Raw genomic sequence first — 22,305 nt, 5'->3', positions numbered from 1 at the left:
GGGCTCAAAAGGCTCTCCATGGCAGGCATCCTTACGACCTGGCCCAGGATTTTGTTGACAAAACTGCGTCAAACAGCTGGTTAGATCGGGGATGCCTCTTTGGGGAGACGGAAGGATTCATGATTGCCATACAGGATCAGGTCATAAATACTAAAAACTACAGAAAACACATACTCAAAGATACAACACTCACAAATGACACATGCAGAAAATGTCACATCATGCCAGAAACTATACAACACATCACTTCTGGTTGCAAGCTCTTGGCACAGACAGATTACTTACATAGACACAATCAAGTAGCAAATATAATACACCAAGAGCTTGCAAAGAAACACAAATTGGCAGACATCCACGAACCATACTACAAGTATATTCCACAGACAGTATTGGAAAACAACACGCACAAAATGTACTACGACAGAGCCATAATCACAGATAAAACAATTTACCACAACAGACCAGACATCACACTCATTGACAAACACAATAAAATCACATACATTATAGACATAGCCATTCCAAACACTCACAATGTACAAAACACATGCACTGAAAAAATTAGCAAGTACACAGAACTTGCCCAGGAAATAAGGCATCTGTGGAGGATGGATAGGGTAGTTATTGTACCTGTTGTTCTCTCCTGTACAGGTGTGATACCACACATGCTACACAAAAGCCTGGGAACATTACAATTGAGTAGAAATACATACATCACACTACAGAAGGCCACTACATTGAATACAGGCCACATTGTTAGGAAATTCCTTAATACTGACACTGACACACACATTTAATTTTAGTTTTGTTTTGGTTGCTATGCCTTGACTCTGGTCCAGCATAGTACACAGCCACCGGTTTAAACCGAGTATTACCTACTAAACACAACAACAATAATAATAATAATAATAATAAATTGAAATTATCTAAATTGTTGTTAGTAAATAATATTTTACTTCTAATATATATAAAAATAGAATTCTATATTTAAATAAATTTGATTTGAATATTTATCATAGAATTTTGAACTTCATTTAACTTATAATAATTATACACAGTATCATTTTCGAATCTTAAAAATACACAATAGAATCTGCTTACTATGATTATTTTGGAACTTATTTAATTATTGTTATCAATACAACATTAATAACATAGTTCAAGGGTCACACTGCATAGTACCAAAATTGTCACTTGACAATATTTTTATTAAAGTGGCAATAAAACCCTAGTCGCCTTATTTTGACATTCAGCATGAAATTGAATCACAAAGCAAATTTCAGGAAAAATAGCAGAATGTCACGCTCCTGTACAAAGGGAGTTTCATGCACCACACTCTTAGTGGTGTCATGACATCACACAGCAACTTTGAACAGGAAAATAGCAAGTGACATTGAGAACTAATTTTCATGCAATGCCACCCAGCATTTCCAAAGTGAGGATTTTTTATTAATTGATAGAAAATTTGGGGTGACATTTTTTCACTTCGATTTCTTTTTTCAGTAGACTAAAGCATAAAAATTCTGACATGAAAGAACCTATGAAATACTGTTGAAGTACTGTGATCAAATTTATTATTCAGAATTATTCAAAAAGAATTCCTATTTCTAAGTGACAGCTTAACACACTATTTTTGCTTTCCAGACTCCAAACTGATAAGGTTACCAGCACTTGCATTAATTAGTAAGTAAAACTAGTAGCAATAAATAATTTGAAATGGTGAAAAAATTAATACTGGTGAGACGGTTGGTAATTTTTTAAATTTTCCATAACGATCCCTGCAGTTATCAGAAATTCTGATCTTTATTGACTGACATTAAAAATATGTTAAAAAAGTAAAAAATGTATAACTTGAAATTTATTAACAGTTCATTCAATGTTAAATACCCGCTGGGGGAAAAAACCCCACTTTAAAGCCCTGCACTAGGCTTTCTCCAACAGGATCCCGGGAGTTTTTTAACCTGAGAAAGATTCCGGGAAATCCTGAAAATTTCTTAAAAGTTCACTTTCTCTTATTTTGTGTGTTAAACTTGAGGAACTTTTGCAAATAGAAAGTATAATTAACCCATAAACTGTCAAGAATACATTAATTTTAAACCTACTTATTATGTTTTTAAATTTTTGTTTATTATGGCATGTCATAGATTGTCAATAATCAATATGTAGCCTATTTGTGACAAGACCCTAAAAATTCTTTACTTGTCAGAACCTGTAATATCTCGAATAATTGTGCTGATGCTGTCTTAAGTTTTAATCATGCCCAGTAGCTTCAATAACTGCAGTCTCTGTGTATTCTTTTGTTTTAATAAATTACAAGTAAACATTGTTGGACAAACTAAAAGTGTCTTTGTTTATATGAAACACGGCAAAACATTAACAAGTACTGTAATGCATCTAGAAAACAAACTACAAATTTTCTAGGCTACAGGTGAAAAAACACATAACATCTGTCTTCTCTTAAATGCATTAATCACGATTCCACTCACATCAATTGAATCGAAAAGATTATTCTTGGTAGCAGGACTTCTCATTACTAAGAAACAGATTGAGTGATCGGAGTATTGATCATCTTTGCTTTTTAAAATCTTATTATAAAAATTTACAATAATATTCTGTATTGCATTTTATTTAAATAATGAAAATTACCTTCTAACTTAGAAGTTTGATTTAAGTTTATTTTTTTCTTTAAATTTTAAACAAAATTCCTTTGAATTTTTATTGTAAGTAGTTTCCAACAAACTTTAATAAATTTTTCTATTTGTGAAAATTTCTACATAATTCGAAAGTAATTTTTAACCATACGTTTTACACAGCATTATTATTATTATTATTTTGGAGGTTGCAGGATGTATTAAGTTACTTAAAAATAAAAAATAATTATATCATTTGACTAAGATTTATTTTATGTCTTAAAAATAATTAATTATATCCTGGGACAAGCAAAAGACAGGGAAATTAGAAACCTTATCTGGCACAAACTAGTTGATGTCATTGCTTTTGATTGCTGTCAGAAATAATTGCTAGGATCTGTTTTCCTCCAATAATCTGACAATGTTGTCCCTTATGATATCATTCATGACACAGTTGTAAAAAACCAGTGAATATTTCATCTACCCATGTATGAACTATTGCTTGGTAGTTTGTTTGTAAAATGGCAATGACCATTTTTTGATGTTAGCTTTGGCTGCTTCTATTTATAGACTATTTGGTGAAATTTAACAAATGAATGAAAACAGGGACTTGATAGAGAATGGATTTGCCATTATATGTACATAACTTTTATAATTTCAATAAAATCAATAAAGGTATTTATATTTTTACATCTATGAAAATCTATCATACAGCTTTCTGATTTATAATCCCAGCATAGCAAAGCCATTGATGAAACAAGAAAAGACCACAGCACAAACACATGCAAGACTTGTTTATGGCTTACAGTGCATGTTCCTTTTTCACAAACTTTCAAATGCACATGACTATCACCCAATTGTTACCCAAAAATCCAACATGTTTGATCCAAGAGTTGTTGAAGGGAACTCCTATTTTCCACCTAAATGGTATGATGTAGAGTGATATCAAATCAATAACCATGCAGTTAATGATTGAAACATATGATAATCAAATTTTGTTCAATATTGCCTCCAGCAAGTTTGCTTCCAAATGAACTAGAGTTTGCACTGAGTTTAACAATAAACATTTATGCTGAAAACAAATGTTTTCATTTGCTTTACGAATCATTTCCAGGTTACATACATTAGGTATTTTCTAGAGAAAGAAAACTGAGCTCTGCAATGTAGAAAGCTAAAACTGTAAAAAAGCATTTTAAAACAGATTTACAGTAGAGCATCTTTTATCCGAAAGCATTCCAGTCGGCAAACTTAAATTTTCGCTAGTGCTGTGGCACTGCAATCTTTGGCTATATCTTGGGCTACTCCAATATTTTTTTTTGTTGGTGTGTGATGTTTTCCTGAGGACTGTGTGTCGTATTGAATTGAACGTTTTTGATAATAGATCAACTTCTAAAGTATATATTTTTTTGTTTTTATATTTTTCAATATATTTATTTTATTTGTACAAAATAAAAAAATAATTTTTAATGATACAATAGCCACAATTATTATTTTAAAAAGTTTTTGTTAGGCTTAACATCGATGAAAATTCAACGCGAAGCGACATGCAACGGAGAAAAATTTCAACGTGGGATAGGTTATATTTTTTCATACATAATCAGTTATATGAACAACCCCATTCCCCAATTGATTCAGATAAATGACGCTCTACTGTAAATCTAAGATTAAAAAAAATTGTTGTAGAGATCAATGTAAATTGACAGCAATTGGAAACTTGATTAACATGTAACACACAACCAGCAATCAGCCCAGAGACATGGCACATTTTGACCTTTAGTACCTCAGCCTACAAATCAAATTTAAAAATTCCACCTTCATCACAACACCAACCTTACCAAGTTGTACATACAGTAAAACCTATGTAAACTGGACTCTTATGGTATCAAATATTTTTTCCAGTCTGACAAGTTTCCATTTTGAACAGGTTTCTTGTTATCAGATAGTCACTGCATTCCTAAGAATTTTTCCCATTTAGGCAGGTTTCTGTTTTGAATATGCTTTACTATATTTGCAAAAAATCATATTTAGTGGTTGTGCAATTGTTTTAATCTATGATCACAGACAAAACACTTTCTGACTTATGCAGAGCTCTGCTCAATTAAAGAATATCATAAGCATTTTAATTTAAAATTGAATGTGTTACAGATATTTGAAGGTGTTTGATAAGAAATATTTAAAACTAATAAAAATACTTTTGCTGAAAAATCTCAGAAGTTTTCATACTTCAGTTCATTTTTATTAGTGTTCATATTGGACATTAAAAAAACTCAAATTTACAGTTAATTAACAAAATCTTTATAACAAATTAATCCATTTTCTGAACATTGAATGTATATTTTAAAAGTTAAATGTATAATGACAAAAATATTTAAGAACTGAATCATTAAGTTAATTATACTTGATACTCTTGTCTTGCAGGAACTGCAGTCCAGAAGTGGCACATAAAAAAAAATTATGCATAAATTTGTGTTCCACCCAAGTATTTTCAAATGTCTGCCTAGATATGCAACAATTTACAATAAATAGAAAAATGGTAAAATATGCTTAGAACATTTTACTTATATTTTTACTGTATGTATACCATAAACACACACAGATTTTCATAATAAAATATTATAAAATTCAGTATATGTAGTAAAATAGTGTGTATTGATGATCAGAATTATCTTTGTACAATCCATTGGATGCATGTAGAGTACAGTACAAATCCCAATCCTCTACAAAAACAAATATATATATGATAGTGTCTGTTTATAACCAATGTTCATTATATCAGATAAAAAATAAAACTTAGTCTAATTTTGAACAGCCAAAGTTTAATGTCTCAAAAATAAAATGTAACAAATTATTACATAGGAAGTTGCATGTTAAAACATCAATATGAATGCACATGGCTGCTTAAAAAAGTCAGTTATTTTTGTTTGTCTATTTTTGCTAGTTGCACAGCATTCTGTAATACACAATTTCACCTCAGAAAAACTCTCAAATAATAATAGTGTTTTGCAAAACTTCAGAAATTGGCAATATCAGAGCATCGACACTATCTGTGTAAGTTGTATCATCATCATCATCCTAACTAATTTCATTATTTTTGAAAGACACTGAAGCTATATCATCATCAGTCAAAAGTTTTCTATTTATAACATTGTTTACATTGTTCTACATACAATATTGTCATCAACTCTGACATATTCTTCAAAATCATTGTCAGAAAATGCATCTGCAGAGGGAGCACATCTTGAACATCTTTTGTTTCATTTGTAAGTTTACTTTTAAAAAGTTCATTGATTGGAATGTCGTCACCTAAATCAAAGTCTTCTCCATTAGTTTGTAGAAAGCAAGCATGTTGAAAACAATTTGCTATTGTTTGCACTGATACATTTTTCCATGCCATATGGACAAAGTTTATTGTATCAATTGTATCAAGATTTATAGAAAACAATTCTTTGCTATTAGAAGGAGAATTCTTTTTAAATCTGTGTATAACCCCTTGATATAAAGACTGTAGTTTTGAATGTATATTAGGCAGCATGAGCACCAGTGTAATGCAACATAAATTCTTGATGTCAGGATGTGTCGGACAGTTGTCAATCAATAATAAAATTTTTCATTTCTTTTTTCTCAATTCTTCATCCCATTCTCACAATATATCACAGAAAATGTTAGAGGTCATCCAAGCTTTTTGGTTAGATTTGTAGTTTACTGGTAGCCATCAATTTTTGAAACATCTTGGATTTTTCATTTGCTGATTACTAACAATTTCCTCTTTTCCATTCCCACAAGATTTGCTGCTAGTAGAATAGTAATTCTTTCTTTAGATAATTTTCCTCCTGCACAGCTTTCTCCTTTGAATTTTAGTATCCTATTTGGTGTAAGCTTATAAAACAGACTCATTTCATCTGGATTAGATATCAAAATCTTGAAAATTTTCTCTTTTGGGTCACTTGTTTTGCAACTAGTCTTCTACCATGTCCATATTTACTGCAGCCACTTCTCCAACAATTTTTTGGCTTCCAATACATGTTTTTTTTTTTTTTTTTTTAAATCTCTCAATTCAACTTCTACTGCATTTAAACTCAGTACTCTTTTCCAATTTGATTCTAACTGTTCCATTTTTGACTGCAATACAGCACCACTGATAGCACCAGAACTTAACTCTCTGTTGAGAAAACCATTTTGACAATACTTTATCTAATTCATCATATGCTAATTTTCTAAGTTTTTTTGAATTATCACATTTGAACACTTGCAAGTTTGTCTTTTTCCTTCCAAATGGTATCAATTGTCAATTTAGTTATTCATTTCTTTACATAATTTGCTTTGCTTTACACTGCTTTTCAACCTTTTATTAATTTCATATTTAGTCTGTAACATAAATGACTTACGTTCCTGTTTACACTGATTAGCACTTTGAGTCGTCATATTTCACAAGGACTTAAGCACAGCACTTTGTAATTCCAACTTAGCAATAGCAAGAATCGATATGCCTCAACATTACACACAGTTCATTATTCTTTATGACCAACATTAGTAAACAGAATGTTTCTAACTGATAACAGCATAAATTTTAAATTTTGAGACAGCTTGATTTTGAAATTCAAATTTGAAATACTGTATTTACAGTTGAAATTTTCTAACCAATCTAAAGCATACTTTCAATTTCCAAGAGTTAAATGGGTGAGAAATCAAACAAAATCATTTAACTGTTAATAACAGATCAAAAATAACATTTAAGATTACAGCACTAACAAATGAAAATCCTTGACAGTGTAAATTTCTAAGTTTATTGTTAATGGCTAGGTAAATGAACCTCAGAAAATACCTTAGTGAAATAAGAAACCTGATAGCTTACAGAAAGAGAATAAAAACTTAAATTTATAATGAAAAATTTGTTGTGTGCATCGAAATTAATGTGCATTAGTGATAAATGTGTACATTGAAATTAGTTACAATAGTTAATCCTTTCATGTCACTCCCATTATGTTACAGGAAAGTTTTTATTTAAAAATCCTAGTAAAATCTCAAGAGTATTCTTTGTATGCATAATCTGTTATAAACAATAACTTACATTTTTTTAAATCCAAATATTCTTTGTTATATACAGGTTTGTTGTAGCCAAAAAAATAAATAAAAAATTGCACTGCTCTTATGAGTGTGTCATTCATACTTTTAAAATTGATTAGTTATAGTCAAGAGTTTGTTATTAGCAGGTTTGTTATAAGTGAACACTACTGTATATACATACAAGAGCTGTTTTTTTAAAGTTCTGATGGTCCAGAAAACAGACAAGTGTAAGTAACAAAATGAATTTGTTACCAAAAGTTAGGTACAAATATGGTTACTTTTCGACATAATCACCATGAAGATTGAGGAATTTGTCTTATCTGTGGACAAGCTTTTCCATCCCCTTATCATAGAATGTTGCCACCAGTGAATTGAGATGGCTTTAACAATGTTGTTTTGAAGATCATCATTAGTTCATTAGTCTCAAACCTCTGCCCTGCTAGCCCCGTTTTCAGTTCAGGAAAGAGGTGGAAGTCTTCACACATTAAAAAGTTTTAAGCTGGGTGGAAGTCTGAAAGATTCTTCACCACCTTTAAACACGCAGCATATAGCCCCAATTTAGTGCTGAGCGAATTCCACCTCTTTCCTGAACAGGAAAAGTGGCTAGGAGGGCAGAGGTTCAAGACTAATGATAATCTTAAAAAAAAAAAAAAGTTAGGGCCCATCTCAAGTTATTGGCGGCAACATTCTATAACAAGGATATGGAAAAGCTCATCCACAGATATGATAAATGCCTCAATCTTCACAGTGATTATGTTAAAAAGTAACCATGTTTGTACCTAACTTTTGGTAATAAATTCATTTTGTTATTTACACTTGTCTTTTTTTTTTATGGACCATCGGAGCTTGAAAAAATAAAATAGCCTACATATATATCAATCCTGTACAATACTACTGTATATAATTTCTTCCAATCACTAAATATAAGACAATATATAATACTATAAATATTCAATATACAGACCTTACTCCAATCTGGTTTACAACTTATAGTTTTTTCTGCATCATCTAATGCTTCTTTAAATTTTTCTGCTTTTGCATATGCAGCACTGCGATTACTGTAGAGGACATGATTGGATGGATCTAACTTAATAGCATCAGTATAAAATGCTACAGCATCATCAAGTTTTCCAGCATTTAATGCAGCATTTCCTTGGTCTTTCAAGGTATTTACCTAAACAAATTTTAGAAATTATATTTTTTAAAAATGAAAGTATGAATGCATATTTTTCTATTTAAATTTGTTGATTAAAATTATAAAAATTATGTTAGGCAATGTTAACATCAAATTTTAATTCTATTTGAAATTTTAATAGTTTCTCTGTAATACGAAGAAAATAGAATAAATTTCATTAAAAACTTATACATATATAATTTAAATCTGACTATATTTTATATGGAATATTCATTTATTATATTTAAATTCAATCCTTATAATTAAATTTTTATAATATATAATAAAAAATCCATTTGAGAGAATGTGAGAGTGATTGTACTGTAATTTATTTGACTTTGGAAAAATATGTTCCCATAATAAATTGTATATGTAAAATAAAAATACACTATACTAACTACAAAACACCAGGATGTGTTAAATACTACACTCTTAAAACCTATAACCAATGTGATATATATATATATATATATAAAAAAAAGGGATAAAGATCACCACAAACGTTTTTGAACTGCTGTGAGTTCTTCTTCAGGTTTGAAACTGAATTACCGATGGGACAGAGCAAACTGTTAAAGGAAATTCAAGAAACAATTAGAAGGTGTTACATGAGACACGTGTGTTTGTCTAGTTGAAGTATCGTGACCTTCCTTTAACAGTTTGCTCTGTCCCATCAGTAATTCAATTTCACACCTGAGGAAGAACTCACAGCGGTTCAAAAACATTTGTGGTGATCTTTATCCTTTTTTTTTTTTTTTTTTAAATATCACACACCGGTTATAGGTTCTAAGAGTGCAGTAAAATAAAAATAATACATTTATGTGCACAAATAGTAAAAAAGCCTTCATAAAACTTCTAGTAACTAAAAATATATATATTTACAGATAATTTCTATTTTATTTGTGTTAAATATATATATATGTTACGGCAAAAGTGGGAAATGTCTGGCCAAATTGGAAAATGGCCAATGTCCGATCATTTCTTGATTTTGAGATTTGGCTGACCAGTTTGCGAAATGGCATGGGGCGAATGGCCAAAGTCTGAAGAAAAAAGTCGTGGTTGTTTATAAGTAAATTATCTACAACCTTTCTGATCAGATTTGAGATTCTAAGCCCCACTTTTGCTTTGCAGCCAAACATGGCCTCATAAGGCAACTGCTAAACGCTTTGGTAAAAAGAACAGTTCTTCATGAATTAAATAAATCAGAGCCCCTTAGCCCAATGTGTTGATTTATTTACTTGCATCCATGTCGTCATCATATTCTGAACATCCTGGTTGGCACGTTCAACAGAATCTTTGCTTTGGTTATGCCTCGGTTTTCCATGTACTAGTTTCAGTTCAGGCCATATGTTCTTTAGTTCATTTATAACCTGATTTGCAAATTTTCTCCCATTATTTGATTTAAGCCCACTTGGAGCACCTATAGTGTGAAGATATCAAGTAGCTGGTAAGCAACTTCTGTTCTTTTGCTTTTCAGAGGTTGCAATAATATAAACTTGGTTAAATGATCCTGATAATTGAGTATAAACTAGTACTTGTCGTCATGGTTACTTTGCATGTCTGTAAGATCTACCTGGCATCTTGAATTAAATTCTTTAAACATCAAAGTTTTAGAAATTAGAACTCTTTTGGGATTTGACAATTTGGTCTGACATGGCTTGCATAAGTGGAGGTACAGTACAATGTAATGGCTTCTTTGGTGACATTTTTGTACTTAATTGTGCGACCATCCATGCCCAATTTTCAAATGGGTATTGTGTAATATGTTGAAAAATTCTTCTGTATGCACATAGTACAGAATACCACTATTGTGTCCTGTTATTGGCACAATAAGTGTTTCTTTGCCATCAACTTCAATAACATCATATTTTCTTTTCAATGATAGTCAACACTTTTTTTTTTCTGCTTTGCTTTTGCCAATTTAATGTCCTCTATAAAAATGCCATATTTGTTTCTGATGAGGATCCTGCTATTATTTGCGGCAACATATTCAAAAGTATCAGAGAACCTGATTTACATATCAAATGATGGTTTCGCATTTATGTGTAGTCCAACTTCACCCAGCATATCTGTCCCATGTAGGTAGCTATGAGACAATCTATGGAATAGCAATTATGAATATTTGAAACTGCAATATTGTTACATGGGATACAGCCCCAGTAAACTGTGTTCTGTTGTTAATTTAATACATTCCTTTGAAGAAAAACATGTTGTAGCAAACATCATTTATTAACCTCAGCATAATTAGTGAAGGGTGACGCACATTTATTAACCTGAGCATAATTTGTGCATCATTTATTAACCTGAGCATAATTAGTGCTCAGGTGACGCACATTCCTTCCAGCAATGTGCGTCATCACATATACCCCACAACACACATTTTTATGTGCCCTACAACTTAACCTTTGAACTCAAAGTATTCATATAGAATATTATAGAAATACAAGGAATACTGTACTCACAATGAAACCATTATGTCAGAATAATAAGAACAAGTCACAGAGGCAGGACCTTCTCCAAAAAGCAGCAGACATGTGGAATATCATTGTCACAATGTGGCACCTTCCTTGCTAGCATGTGCATGGCACCAAACAGTCTTGGCATCAGCATATCAAATTTTGGCCAGAAATTTCCCACCACTTTGCGAAATGGCCGGCCAAAGTAGCTTATAAACTAGTCATTTCAAGTACAGTAATACCTTGGTTTTCGGTCTACATGCCCTATTGTTCCTATTTACATGCAGCTTCCCAAATGCTTCCACTGTTGTCATAACTTAAATTTTTCTATCTTGAATTCGTTTATTGTCAATTTTCGGTTTTCATTGGTTGCCTTGGATTTCATTGGTGTGCCCATGTAACCTCACTGCTAATTTTGCAAAAACAAAAAGTGACCCATGCATTTTCTTGCTCAGTGTGGTGTTGTTTCTCCTTGTGTGAGAATTACCTCCCCTTGCATTTAGCCAAACAATTCTTCTATGACAACCGGAAGGCCGAGTGGTCAAAGGTGGCAGCCTACTGCTCTGGGATCTAATGTGCATGGGTCGAAAAATCCTCAAGAATTTTTCGGGAGTGGTCTGTCCAGATATGTTGGGCCCAGTCACTCACCACCCAGCTGCCGCCCCATTGTGGGCCTGACAGAACCCATAACGGGCTTGCTAAAAGAGGCCCTCTTAGTGCCCACAGGGCAGAGATTAAAAAAAGCCAAACAATTCCATTGTTTCTTTCCCTTGTAGCTTCATCATCGGATCAATGAAAGTTTCCACAGCCAGCAGCCATTTGAATGTCATGTTAAACATTCATTTATTCTTTACATTAGACTTTTATATTCATTTCATATTAATTTCTTATTGTTTTCAGTATTAAACACTATTTATTCTCTATAAAATGTGTTTCTGGTATGTATTTTGAAGTTTCTAGAACAAATTAATTGGATTTACATTAATTCATATGAAAATAATTGCTTCGGTTTTCATCGGTTTAGGATTTTGCCAATTGTTTTTGGACGGATTATCGACGAACAGAGGTATCACTGTACATTGGACATTGGCCACTCTTCTTGGCCAAAGTGCAAAATGGCTAACTAATTCAGAAACTGGCTGAACTTCAGGCTAGTATGTATGTTACGGTACATATATACTAGCAGATAAGCCCAGCATTGCCCGAGCAAAAAGTAATAACAAACATTAAGTTTATTAGATTATTTCATACTTCTAACCTTCTATTATATTATAGTATTTAATTTATATAACTACAAAGGTTATCTTACATAAGGATTTATCACACCAAGTGACCAATCTAACACATTTTAAAAAATTCTTTAAATTGTGTACAGTAAAAGAATAAAATTTTTTAAAAAATTTGTTAGATTGGTCACTTGGTGTAATAAAGTCTAATGTAAGATAACCTTTGTAGTTATATAAATTAAATACTATGAAATAACAAATATTAAAATGAAAACCAAATAGTTTGGTTATTTTAGCCTACCATTGTCACATTTATTGCAATACTTGGATGGTATAAAATGGCACAAATTCATTGGTCAAATAGACAGGAATTGAAAATATAGCTTAAATGTTTTTAAGATATCATAATTTTTTCTAATGTTATCTCTAAGAAACTGTACCATTCACAGCCAAATATCAAATAGTAGTCTGTCAACAAATCAAATTTCACAAAAAAACAGACCAAATATTTAAACTTGGCACCTCTGAAAACCACTTAAAACATTCTGTGCTTGCCAGTAACTTTGTATTGTGTAATTTTTCTATTCAAATGCCACCATACCATTGGATCCGATAGAAAGAAGAGACTGTTTCAGAAAGGGATTGAAGTAAAGTAATGTCTCAGTTTTCATTGACTTTGGTTATCGCTGATTTTTTCCATAAAAAATTTGTCTCAGTTTTCGTTGGCATGCCTACGTGACGTCATTACTAATTTTGCAAAAACAAAAGGTGATTCATGTTTTCCTGCTTAGTGTGGTGTTGTGTGAGCATTACCCTGTACATCTAGCCAAACAATTCCATTTCTTTCCTTTCCTTTTAACTTCATCATGGAAACAGAAATTTTCCAAAGCCAGCAGCCCTTTGAAGAAAGCCAGGAACAAAATCAATTCAATTCAAAGGAAACCATTGAAAACTATGCAAGCAGATTAAGATTGCTAAAATCAGCTGCATGTACAGGAAGATGTCATCCACAATAAGTTACATTGTGGCAAAAAAGGAGGCTAATATAGCGAAAGGAGTGAATGTGCTAACAAAACAGAAATTACAAACAATTGAAGACGTTAAACAGTTATTATTAATTTGGATCAATCAAAAACAGTTAGATGCCAATTCTGTTTTGGAGGCCATCATATTAATCTTTTATATTCATTTTATATTAATTTCTAATTGTTTTTCCTATTAAATGCTATATTTATTCTGTATAAAATGTATTTTCAGTTTTGTATTTTGGAATGTCTAGAACAAATTAATTGGATTTACATTGATTCATATGGAAATTAATTGCCTAAGTTTTCGTCAGTTTTGGATTTTGCCGATTGTTTTTAGACAGATTAACAACGAAAACCAAGGTATCACTGTAATTCAATCAAAAGTGGTAATTGACCACCTCCTGGAAGAGAGGATGATCAACAACTACTAATTAATACTAGTCTACCATTAATATTTAAAAAGTGATCAGTGTTGAATACATTGTGGTGGCCCGCACAAGATCAAAGTTGCTAACTTTAATGTGCGAAAAAGTTCACATCACTTTGTTTAAAAAAAAACTTGTAAAAAATGCCAGAAGAATTGCTTTTATGTGATGATAAACTGTTTATATTTATGCAATGAAATGTATAAACTACATGGGAAATACATTCTCGTAAATATTGCATTTATAGAAAAATTAATAGAATTAGCTTGATTTATTTGGTTACAGCAACATGATATGCAAGCAATCTGACGAGGGGATGCATCCCAAGAAGACTTTTATGTGAAGCTGGTCCTTATTTAGATGTTACTAAAGTGAAAAAACCCTGGAAAACTTCACATAGCCAGCCAGTTGGCCATGCACAAACCCATGACAGATTACTGGCGTTCAGTGGTTTTATCTACTTAGCTACTAGTAAACACTTATTAGAATTAAGAAAGTACCATTCAGAAATGAAAAAACCCAAGTTGTTAGATGTGAAAAATTAAATACTTACAGGCTTTTCACAGAGTAACACTTTCAATTCCATGCAGACAAATGCTATGTGCTACCCATCACAGTAATAATATAGCACATCTATTTTGCACTACAGGTAACCCCCGTATAACACGGTAGTTACGTTCCAAAAAATTGCCGTGTTATGCGAATCAAAGAACTAGTATGAAAAGGAGGGTTAGGTTCCAAAAATTAAAAAACATGCTACTATATTTTCATAATTAAGTTAAATATCTTTATTAAAATTTTCTTAAGTGATACATATTAATATAAATTAAACAATGTTTTCTTTGTCATCACTAAAAGCACTATTAACCGAGAGCGTTTTATTTTTGGCAAGTTATCGTTATCCTCTGAGCATTTTTCTGCATTATTTTCAGATTCATGCTTTACCTTTTGCAAAAAGTGTATGTAATTTTAGATTGCTTGCTTCTAGTTAAAAGATCTTTATAAATTTCCTTATATGGTGCTAAGCACTTACGGAATAAGGGAAAAACATCTGGCAACACCAGAAGCGTTGAGATCTGGCAAAATTGAAACAATTTTCGCAAAGGACCATGTGTATGGAGACGAGAAAAGAAAATTTACACACTGAAGTACTAATAGTTCACGAAAATAATAATTTTCCTGAACTATTAGTACTTCAGTATGTAAAAATGTATTACATTTCATGTTGTACGAGGGTTTTATCCATTTCTCGAACCGTGTCAGAGTGAACCGTGCTATAGAAGTGCCGTGTTACATGGGGGTTACCTGTATATTTAAACAATCCAAGTTATAACTTTGTGTTCTAATTTATACCACAGCTACACACAGCACCATTGTTAGCTATTTATGTATTTTTGGAGAGATTATGTCATTACAGCACATTTCTATAAAAACATTTAATTATTTCAATTTTAATGTTTTATTCTATATTCCAGTGTTCCGCAACGTTTTTCTACTCGTGGCACACCTATGACTCAAAATGACTCAACATGGCACACCAAATGTTATTCCCCTCAAAAACATATATGATACGATACTATTAGTGGAATTTCGTAATGCCATAAACCTATTATTATGTTCAGTTTTGTGAGTTATACTCAGTTGACACCGATGGCTGTGTACTATGCCAGATCAGAGTCAAGGCATAGTAACCAAAACAAGACAAAAATTAAATAAGTGTGTCAGTGTGTATCTGTATTCAGGAATTTCCTAACAATGTGATATGTATTCAATATAGTGGCCTTCTGTAGTGTGATATATGTATTTCTACTCAATTGTAATGTTTCCAGGCTTTTGTGTAGCGTGTGTGGTATGACACCTTTAGAGGAGAGAACGACAAGTACAATAAGCACCCTATCCATCCTCCATAGATGCTTTATTTCCTGGGCGAGTTCTGTGTACTTCCTGATTTTTTCACTGCACGTGTTTTGTATATTGTGAGTGTTTGGAACAGATATCTATAATTTATATGATTTTATTGTGTTTGTCAATGAGTGGGATGTCTTGTCTTTTGTGCTAAATTGTTTTATCTGTGATTATGGCTGTTGTAGTACATTTTGTGCATGTTGTTTTCCAATACTGTCTGTTGAACATGGATGTCTAATAATTTGTGCTTCTTTGCAAGCTCTTGATGTATTTGCTACTTGATTATGTCTATGTAAATTATCTGTCTGTGCCAAGAGCTTGCAACCAGATGTGATGTGTTGTATGGTTTCTGGCATGATGTGAGATTTTCTGATTTTCTGCATATGTCATTTGTGAATGTTGTATCTTTGAGCACGGATGCACCTTTTCTGAAGAAGGGCCAAATTAGGATTAAGTTTACTGACTGGGGGCCGGACCTCCAAGTGATTAATGNATAGGCCATACAGGATATAAAATATATCAATTTTAAATATGCTAGCTGTTAGAGATCTTTGCTACAATTGATATTAGATATATATATATAATAGACATTAAAATGGGTCTAAAATTTTGGTTACAGTTCTGCGCTTCTTGAGAGAGAGTTTACAGAATTTGCGCGTGGCTATAAATACCTCGAGTTTTAGTGAGTTGCTAGTAGGTCTTGACAACGAAGTTAGTCCAGTTAGGCAATCAAGTATTTTAAGTCAATGTTAATCCAGAGAATAGGCGCTTAAATAAGTCCAATGGTCCAGTGAAAAGCACAATGCACACGAAAAAGATACGGAACTTGAGACTGATCTCTTCGAGGACGACTGCCTCACTTTGTTGTTCTGTTCCAATGATGTAACGTTGAAGTCGAGATATTAGGTCGAAAGATGATGAGAAAGCGTCATTATTAGGCCTGAAAACTTAACAGATGTTTAGCTCCTAAGTGTAAAAGTTGACAGTTATTCAAGGAAAGTATAGGTACGATGTGATATTATGATGTAATGATATAAATATACTGAAAGTCTGGATTCGATCCTCACAAAAGTTTATTTTAGAATCTTTCAACAAGCAATAATTTGCTTGTTGAAAGTTGTCCCACTGTTGTCCGCCTGTCTTTCCTTAATCTAAGAGTTAGATAGATGAAAGACGAGATCAGTTATGGAAACCTTTTAGGGGCAGGGCGGCCCTGATTAACTACGTAAAAACTTCTAATGCAAACTGGAATTTCAATTCAAAACTTCCCCTGAAAGCTGTTAATTAATTTAATAGATGACCAACATGACTATTGTTAAAGGAAAAGTATGATGTACAGGGGCAAGACACTACAGTACTAATTTGAAGTGGAAAGAATATATTTTAAATTAAATAAATTAAAAACATGATTAAAACTTGATCAGCATTTGTGTTGATGTCACAATAAATAACTGCTCATTTATTTATTCACACATATTCATTATTACTAGTTCTACTTTTGGGTTTTTATTATACAGTAGAGCATCAATTATTCGACCCCCGGTCAACCATCACGTCGGTTAACCGACCACATTCTAGTTGGCAAATTCAAATGTCTGCTAGTGATGTGGCGCTACAATATTTGGCTATGTCTTGGCTACTTTAATAGTATTTTTACATGTTTTAGCTGGCAACACTGGCTTGACCATGAAAGGGAGCCAGTATTTAAACGAGGCTTAATTTTCTAATTTTTNTAAAGCAGAAAATATTAGCTAAAAATAGACTTATTTATAGAACAATCCCCCATTTCTCTCCTCAGGGAAAGTCATAAAACAGTTGGGTGCTAATGACTTTGTGAAAGGGAAAAAGTTCTACACTTAGAAACTTCGAAAGAAGGGATTTGGCCTGTACCGTCCGCGGGCCACATACGGCCCGCGGGCCGCAGGTTGTGCACCCCTGCTTTGAGCATGTGTTTTCTGATGAATAGGCAAGTGTTTTTTAGTATTTATATCCTGATCCTGTATGGCAATCATGAATCCTTCCGTCTCTCCAAAGAGGCATCCCCGATCTAACCAGCTGTTTGACACAGTTTTGTCAACAAAATCTGGGCCAGGTCGTAAGAATGTCTTTTGAGCTCACGATTGCCTAATGGTGTCTATGCTTTTTATATGTTGTGTCAAGTCTGTATGATGTGAGTGTAAGTTTAATGGTGTGTTATTTGAGTCTGCTAGAGTTACTGCTTTATGTAACTGTGATGTTTCTCTTTTCTTGTAGAAAAACTCTCGCAGTGACTGTATTTATTTGTAGTGATGGTTAACTATGTCAATCAGGCCACGTCCGCCATCTTTACATGGAAGAGTTAATCTTTCTATGGCAGACTTAGGATAATGTTGTTCATGCTTAGTAAGTGTTATTCTTGTTTTCATTTGGAGTTGCTTAAGATCTGTGCGAGTCCAATATATAACTCCAAAAGAATAAGCACGTACTGGAATGACATATGTGTTTTATTGCTTTAACATCATTTTATTTCATCAGTGAATGAAATAGAAGCATAAGAAACACAACAACTGTGATAAAAATATATAAATAAAAACTGAAATTAATAGAATCATGTAAAAGTTCATGTCACACATTTCACCTTGTGACGGCACACTGGTTGAAGAACACTGCTATATTCCATCTACGTGCATTACGTAATTTGAAAAGTCCATTAAAAAAACTGATAATTCAATAATAAATATATTCGATTTTCGCCTGAGGATGATGGCTGTAAGCTGTTGAAAGTACAGTACTTGCAAGTACATCTGAATTTTAACAAATTGCTGTTAGTAACGCTGCAACACGGAAGTGTCATTTATTTATTTAAAACTAATGGTAGAATTTAAATTTCAAGTACAGTAGAGCGTCATTTATCCGAAAGCTGGTCAACTGAATGCGTTCCAGTTGGCAAGTTTATTAGGTTGTTCAGAAAGTAAGTTCGTTTTTTTACCACTAGACAGATTATTCGTATTTTTCCTGCCATTTTCATTCTAAACTGTATTATCTATATATATTTTGACAGCTAGCATTTTAAGGCTTATTTGGAAAAAGTTTTGTTTGATTTTGTGAAATTCTTTATTTTTTGTGTCCCATCAAACATGGAAGATCAAAAGCATCATTTTTGGCATATTTTGCTTTTTTATTATCAAAAAATCAAAATGCTGTTCAAGCAAGGAAAAAATTGGGGTACATGTATGGAGATGATGTGTTGACAGAACGACAGTGCCAAAACTGGTTTACAAAATTTCGTTCTGGCAATTTCAATATTGAAGATGCACCACATTCTGGACGGCCAGTTGAAGCCAATGAAAACAAAACAAAGGCACTGATTGAAGCAAATTGCCAAACAACAACACGTGAAATCACTAAGAGATTAATTTTGTCAAATTAAACTGTTTATGATTACTTGAAACAAATTTGTTTCGTTTCAAAGCTTGATATATGGGTTCCACATATTCTTAACTTCTAAAGTATAATTTTTATTTGTTTTTATATTTTTCAATATTTGTTTGTACAAAATAAAGAAATAATTTTTAACGATACAGTAGCCACGATTATTATTATTATAAAAATTTACGTTAGGCTTAACATCGATGAAAATTCAATGCGAAGAGACATGCAATGGAGAAATATTTCAACATGGGATAGGTTAATATATTTTTTCGTACATAATCAGTTATCCAAACAACCCCAGTCCTCAATTGATTCAAATAAATGACCCTCTACTGTATTTATAAGTTTTTGCACTTTGTTTTTATTTTTAGACTAGTTTGTTAATACCTGCCCTTAAAGTGAGGCTGCAAAAAGTAATTATAAGAGGTTCAGAAAGAGTTGAAATATTTTGAAAATTTTTTATTGATGGTAGATTGTTAATTTAAGAGTATTACAAATTGTTCTCTTGAATTCATAACAATGCATAATTAAGGGAGGATGCACACATGCAGCACTACACCAAAAAGCAATGTTGAAAATACATCTTGGCTGCATGGCAAAACCACCGCACAACTGACAATCTGTTTACATTTCAGCACATGCATACAATATTCAAGATGGTAAATGATACCAATGCTGTCGTCAACCTCATGTTTACAAATTTTGTTTTTTACAGCTTGCTTTATTTAGCTAGAAGATACTACTAAAAAAGATTTGACTAAAGGCAAAACAAAGTTGTAATTCAATTATACTAGCACTATAACAGTTTTTCCATTTTCACTAGACTTATTACACCATCAGTCAGAGAGAGGACAAACTTTAGAATATCATATCTGTATTTCCCTGAAGAGTATGCATTTCGGACATCAAGTCCCTTTTCAATTCTGTGTGATATAAATGATTATGAGAAGTACAGGAAATTGTGACAATGGATACAATATGGATAATGATTATTGATTAACAGGTATTTGAGCAAATACAACAGTTTGATACATAACATTGTAAGGCAAACAATAAAGAACACAGTTAAAACTATAAAATTTAAAACTGTGACATTGTATACTGTAAAACTAATACAGTGATACCTCAGTTTTCATTGATAATCCGTCCTAAGACAATCAGCAAAATCGAAACCAATGAAAACTGAGGCAATTGTCTCCATATGAATCAATATAAATCCAATTAATTGGTTCTAGACACTCCAAAATACATACCAGAAACACATTTTATAGACAATAAATAGTGTTTAATACTAAAAACAATAAGAAATTAATATAAAATAAATATAAAAGACTAATGTAAAGAATAAATGAACATTTAACGTGGCATTTCCCATGATGCAGCTAAAAGGAAAGCAATGGAATTGCGTGTATTCAAAATCTCAGCATCAATCTAGTGCAATGCTGCTGGAAGTATCGCAATTGCTGGCTTTTTCTGGAGAACACAAACGCTGATATCCAGGAATTTTGGGAGAGGAAAAACAATAAAAATGGAGAATGATGTAGACTTCCACATTATGTTAAATTTATTTTTGAACTTATTTAATGAGAACAGCTTAATGAGAAATGAATATTTCAAAAAGAGAAATAGAGATAAAAATTTTTTAAATTTCTGTAGGTGTTTAAATAATTAAATCAATCCTAGATTACATTTTAACAACAAAAAAATTATGTGAAGTCTTACATAAATATACTAGTGTATTAAAATATTTTATTAATGTACTAACTGAATATTAATTTATTCAGGGTTTATTCATCAACAAATAAATAAAATTCTAAACTGTCAACACAAAATAGAGCTCTTACGATCATCATTGTGACTGCCATCTTGTTTGCTGGTGTATCGAGCACCAAAAAAGATGCTTGCAGCAATCAGAAGTTATCTGAGATTTTGAACAGAGGTGCTGGTTGCATGCTGAGATTTTGAATACGCCTATTGTTTTGGCTAGATGCATGGGGTAATGCTCACACAACAAGAAACATCACACTGAGCAGGAAAACGCGTGGTTTCTCAAAATTAGCAGTGAGGATACATGGAAATGTCAACGATATCCAAGGCAACTAATGAAAACCAATATAAATTTTTTGTGAAAAAAATTGACAATAACCGAAGTCAATGAAACCTGAAGTATTACTGTAAAGTAATAAAATAGAATGATGAAGTAAAATAAGTGCACTGTTAAAATATCATCATCCACATTGTATCCATCGTCACAATTTCCTATACTTCTCATATTCATCTATATCGCACAAAGTTGAAAATGGACTTAATGTCCGAAATGCATACTCTTCAGGGAAATAAAGATATGATTTTCTAAAGTTTGTCCCCTCTCTGACTGATGGTGTAATAAGTCTAGCGAAAAAGGAAAGGAAAAGCCATTATAGTGATAGTATAATTAAACACAAGACTAGACAAGAAGCATATTGCAGAAAGTTGCAATCCATACTCTTTATGGCAAAGAATTCTATGATTGTTTTGATGTAATCTGCCATGCTAAGTTCTCTTTGGAATCTCACCTGTTCTTTTGGTTCAGCAGAGTACTGTTTAGATTCGAGTCTTTCAGTATTTTAGTAAAGACCAACCATATATCTATCTATATCTATATCTATATATATATATAAAAAATGGACATGTATGTCCCTATATTTCACTTTTTCGCCAAAACTACACATCGCACGTGAATGGTGTTTGTATGTGGCGGTAGCCCCAAGTCATCCAAGTGCATAGGGGTGGTTGCATCTCGATAGCTATAAGGGTGCGGGAGATATGAGGCTGAAAGTGGTTTTCTATTTCGAATGTTTTGTTCGAATTAAATTCAAACAATATTCGAATTAAATTCGAACATAAAATTCAAATATTGGTTTGATTATAGAACGATTGTAAACGTTCCAGAAACGTTGAAAATAGTTCGTTTGACTAAACGTAAAAATTCTCTAATTAGTCTGGAAAC

At 32.2% G+C, this 22,305-nt stretch overlaps 1 protein-coding gene across 1 annotated transcript in view; it reads right to left on the bottom strand.

Annotated features, from left to right (window-relative positions):
* LOC111622776 (stress-induced-phosphoprotein 1-like) overlaps positions 1–22,305 on the bottom strand; it is a 49,291-nt gene that overhangs the window by 17,495 nt on the left and 9,491 nt on the right. The window contains exon 2 of the mRNA XM_023365198.1: positions 8,659–8,868. Coding sequence (XP_023220966.1) covers positions 8,659–8,868 — 210 coding nt within the window. The remainder of the gene's footprint in view (positions 1–8,658; positions 8,869–22,305) is intronic.

Source organism: Centruroides sculpturatus, unplaced genomic scaffold, assembly GCF_000671375.1.
Source record: "Centruroides sculpturatus isolate CEXI.00-Female unplaced genomic scaffold, Cexi_2.0 scaffold157, whole genome shotgun sequence".
NCBI lineage: Eukaryota > Metazoa > Arthropoda > Arachnida > Scorpiones > Buthidae > Centruroides > Centruroides sculpturatus.
This window is presented reverse-complemented; position numbering and strand designations above follow the sequence as displayed.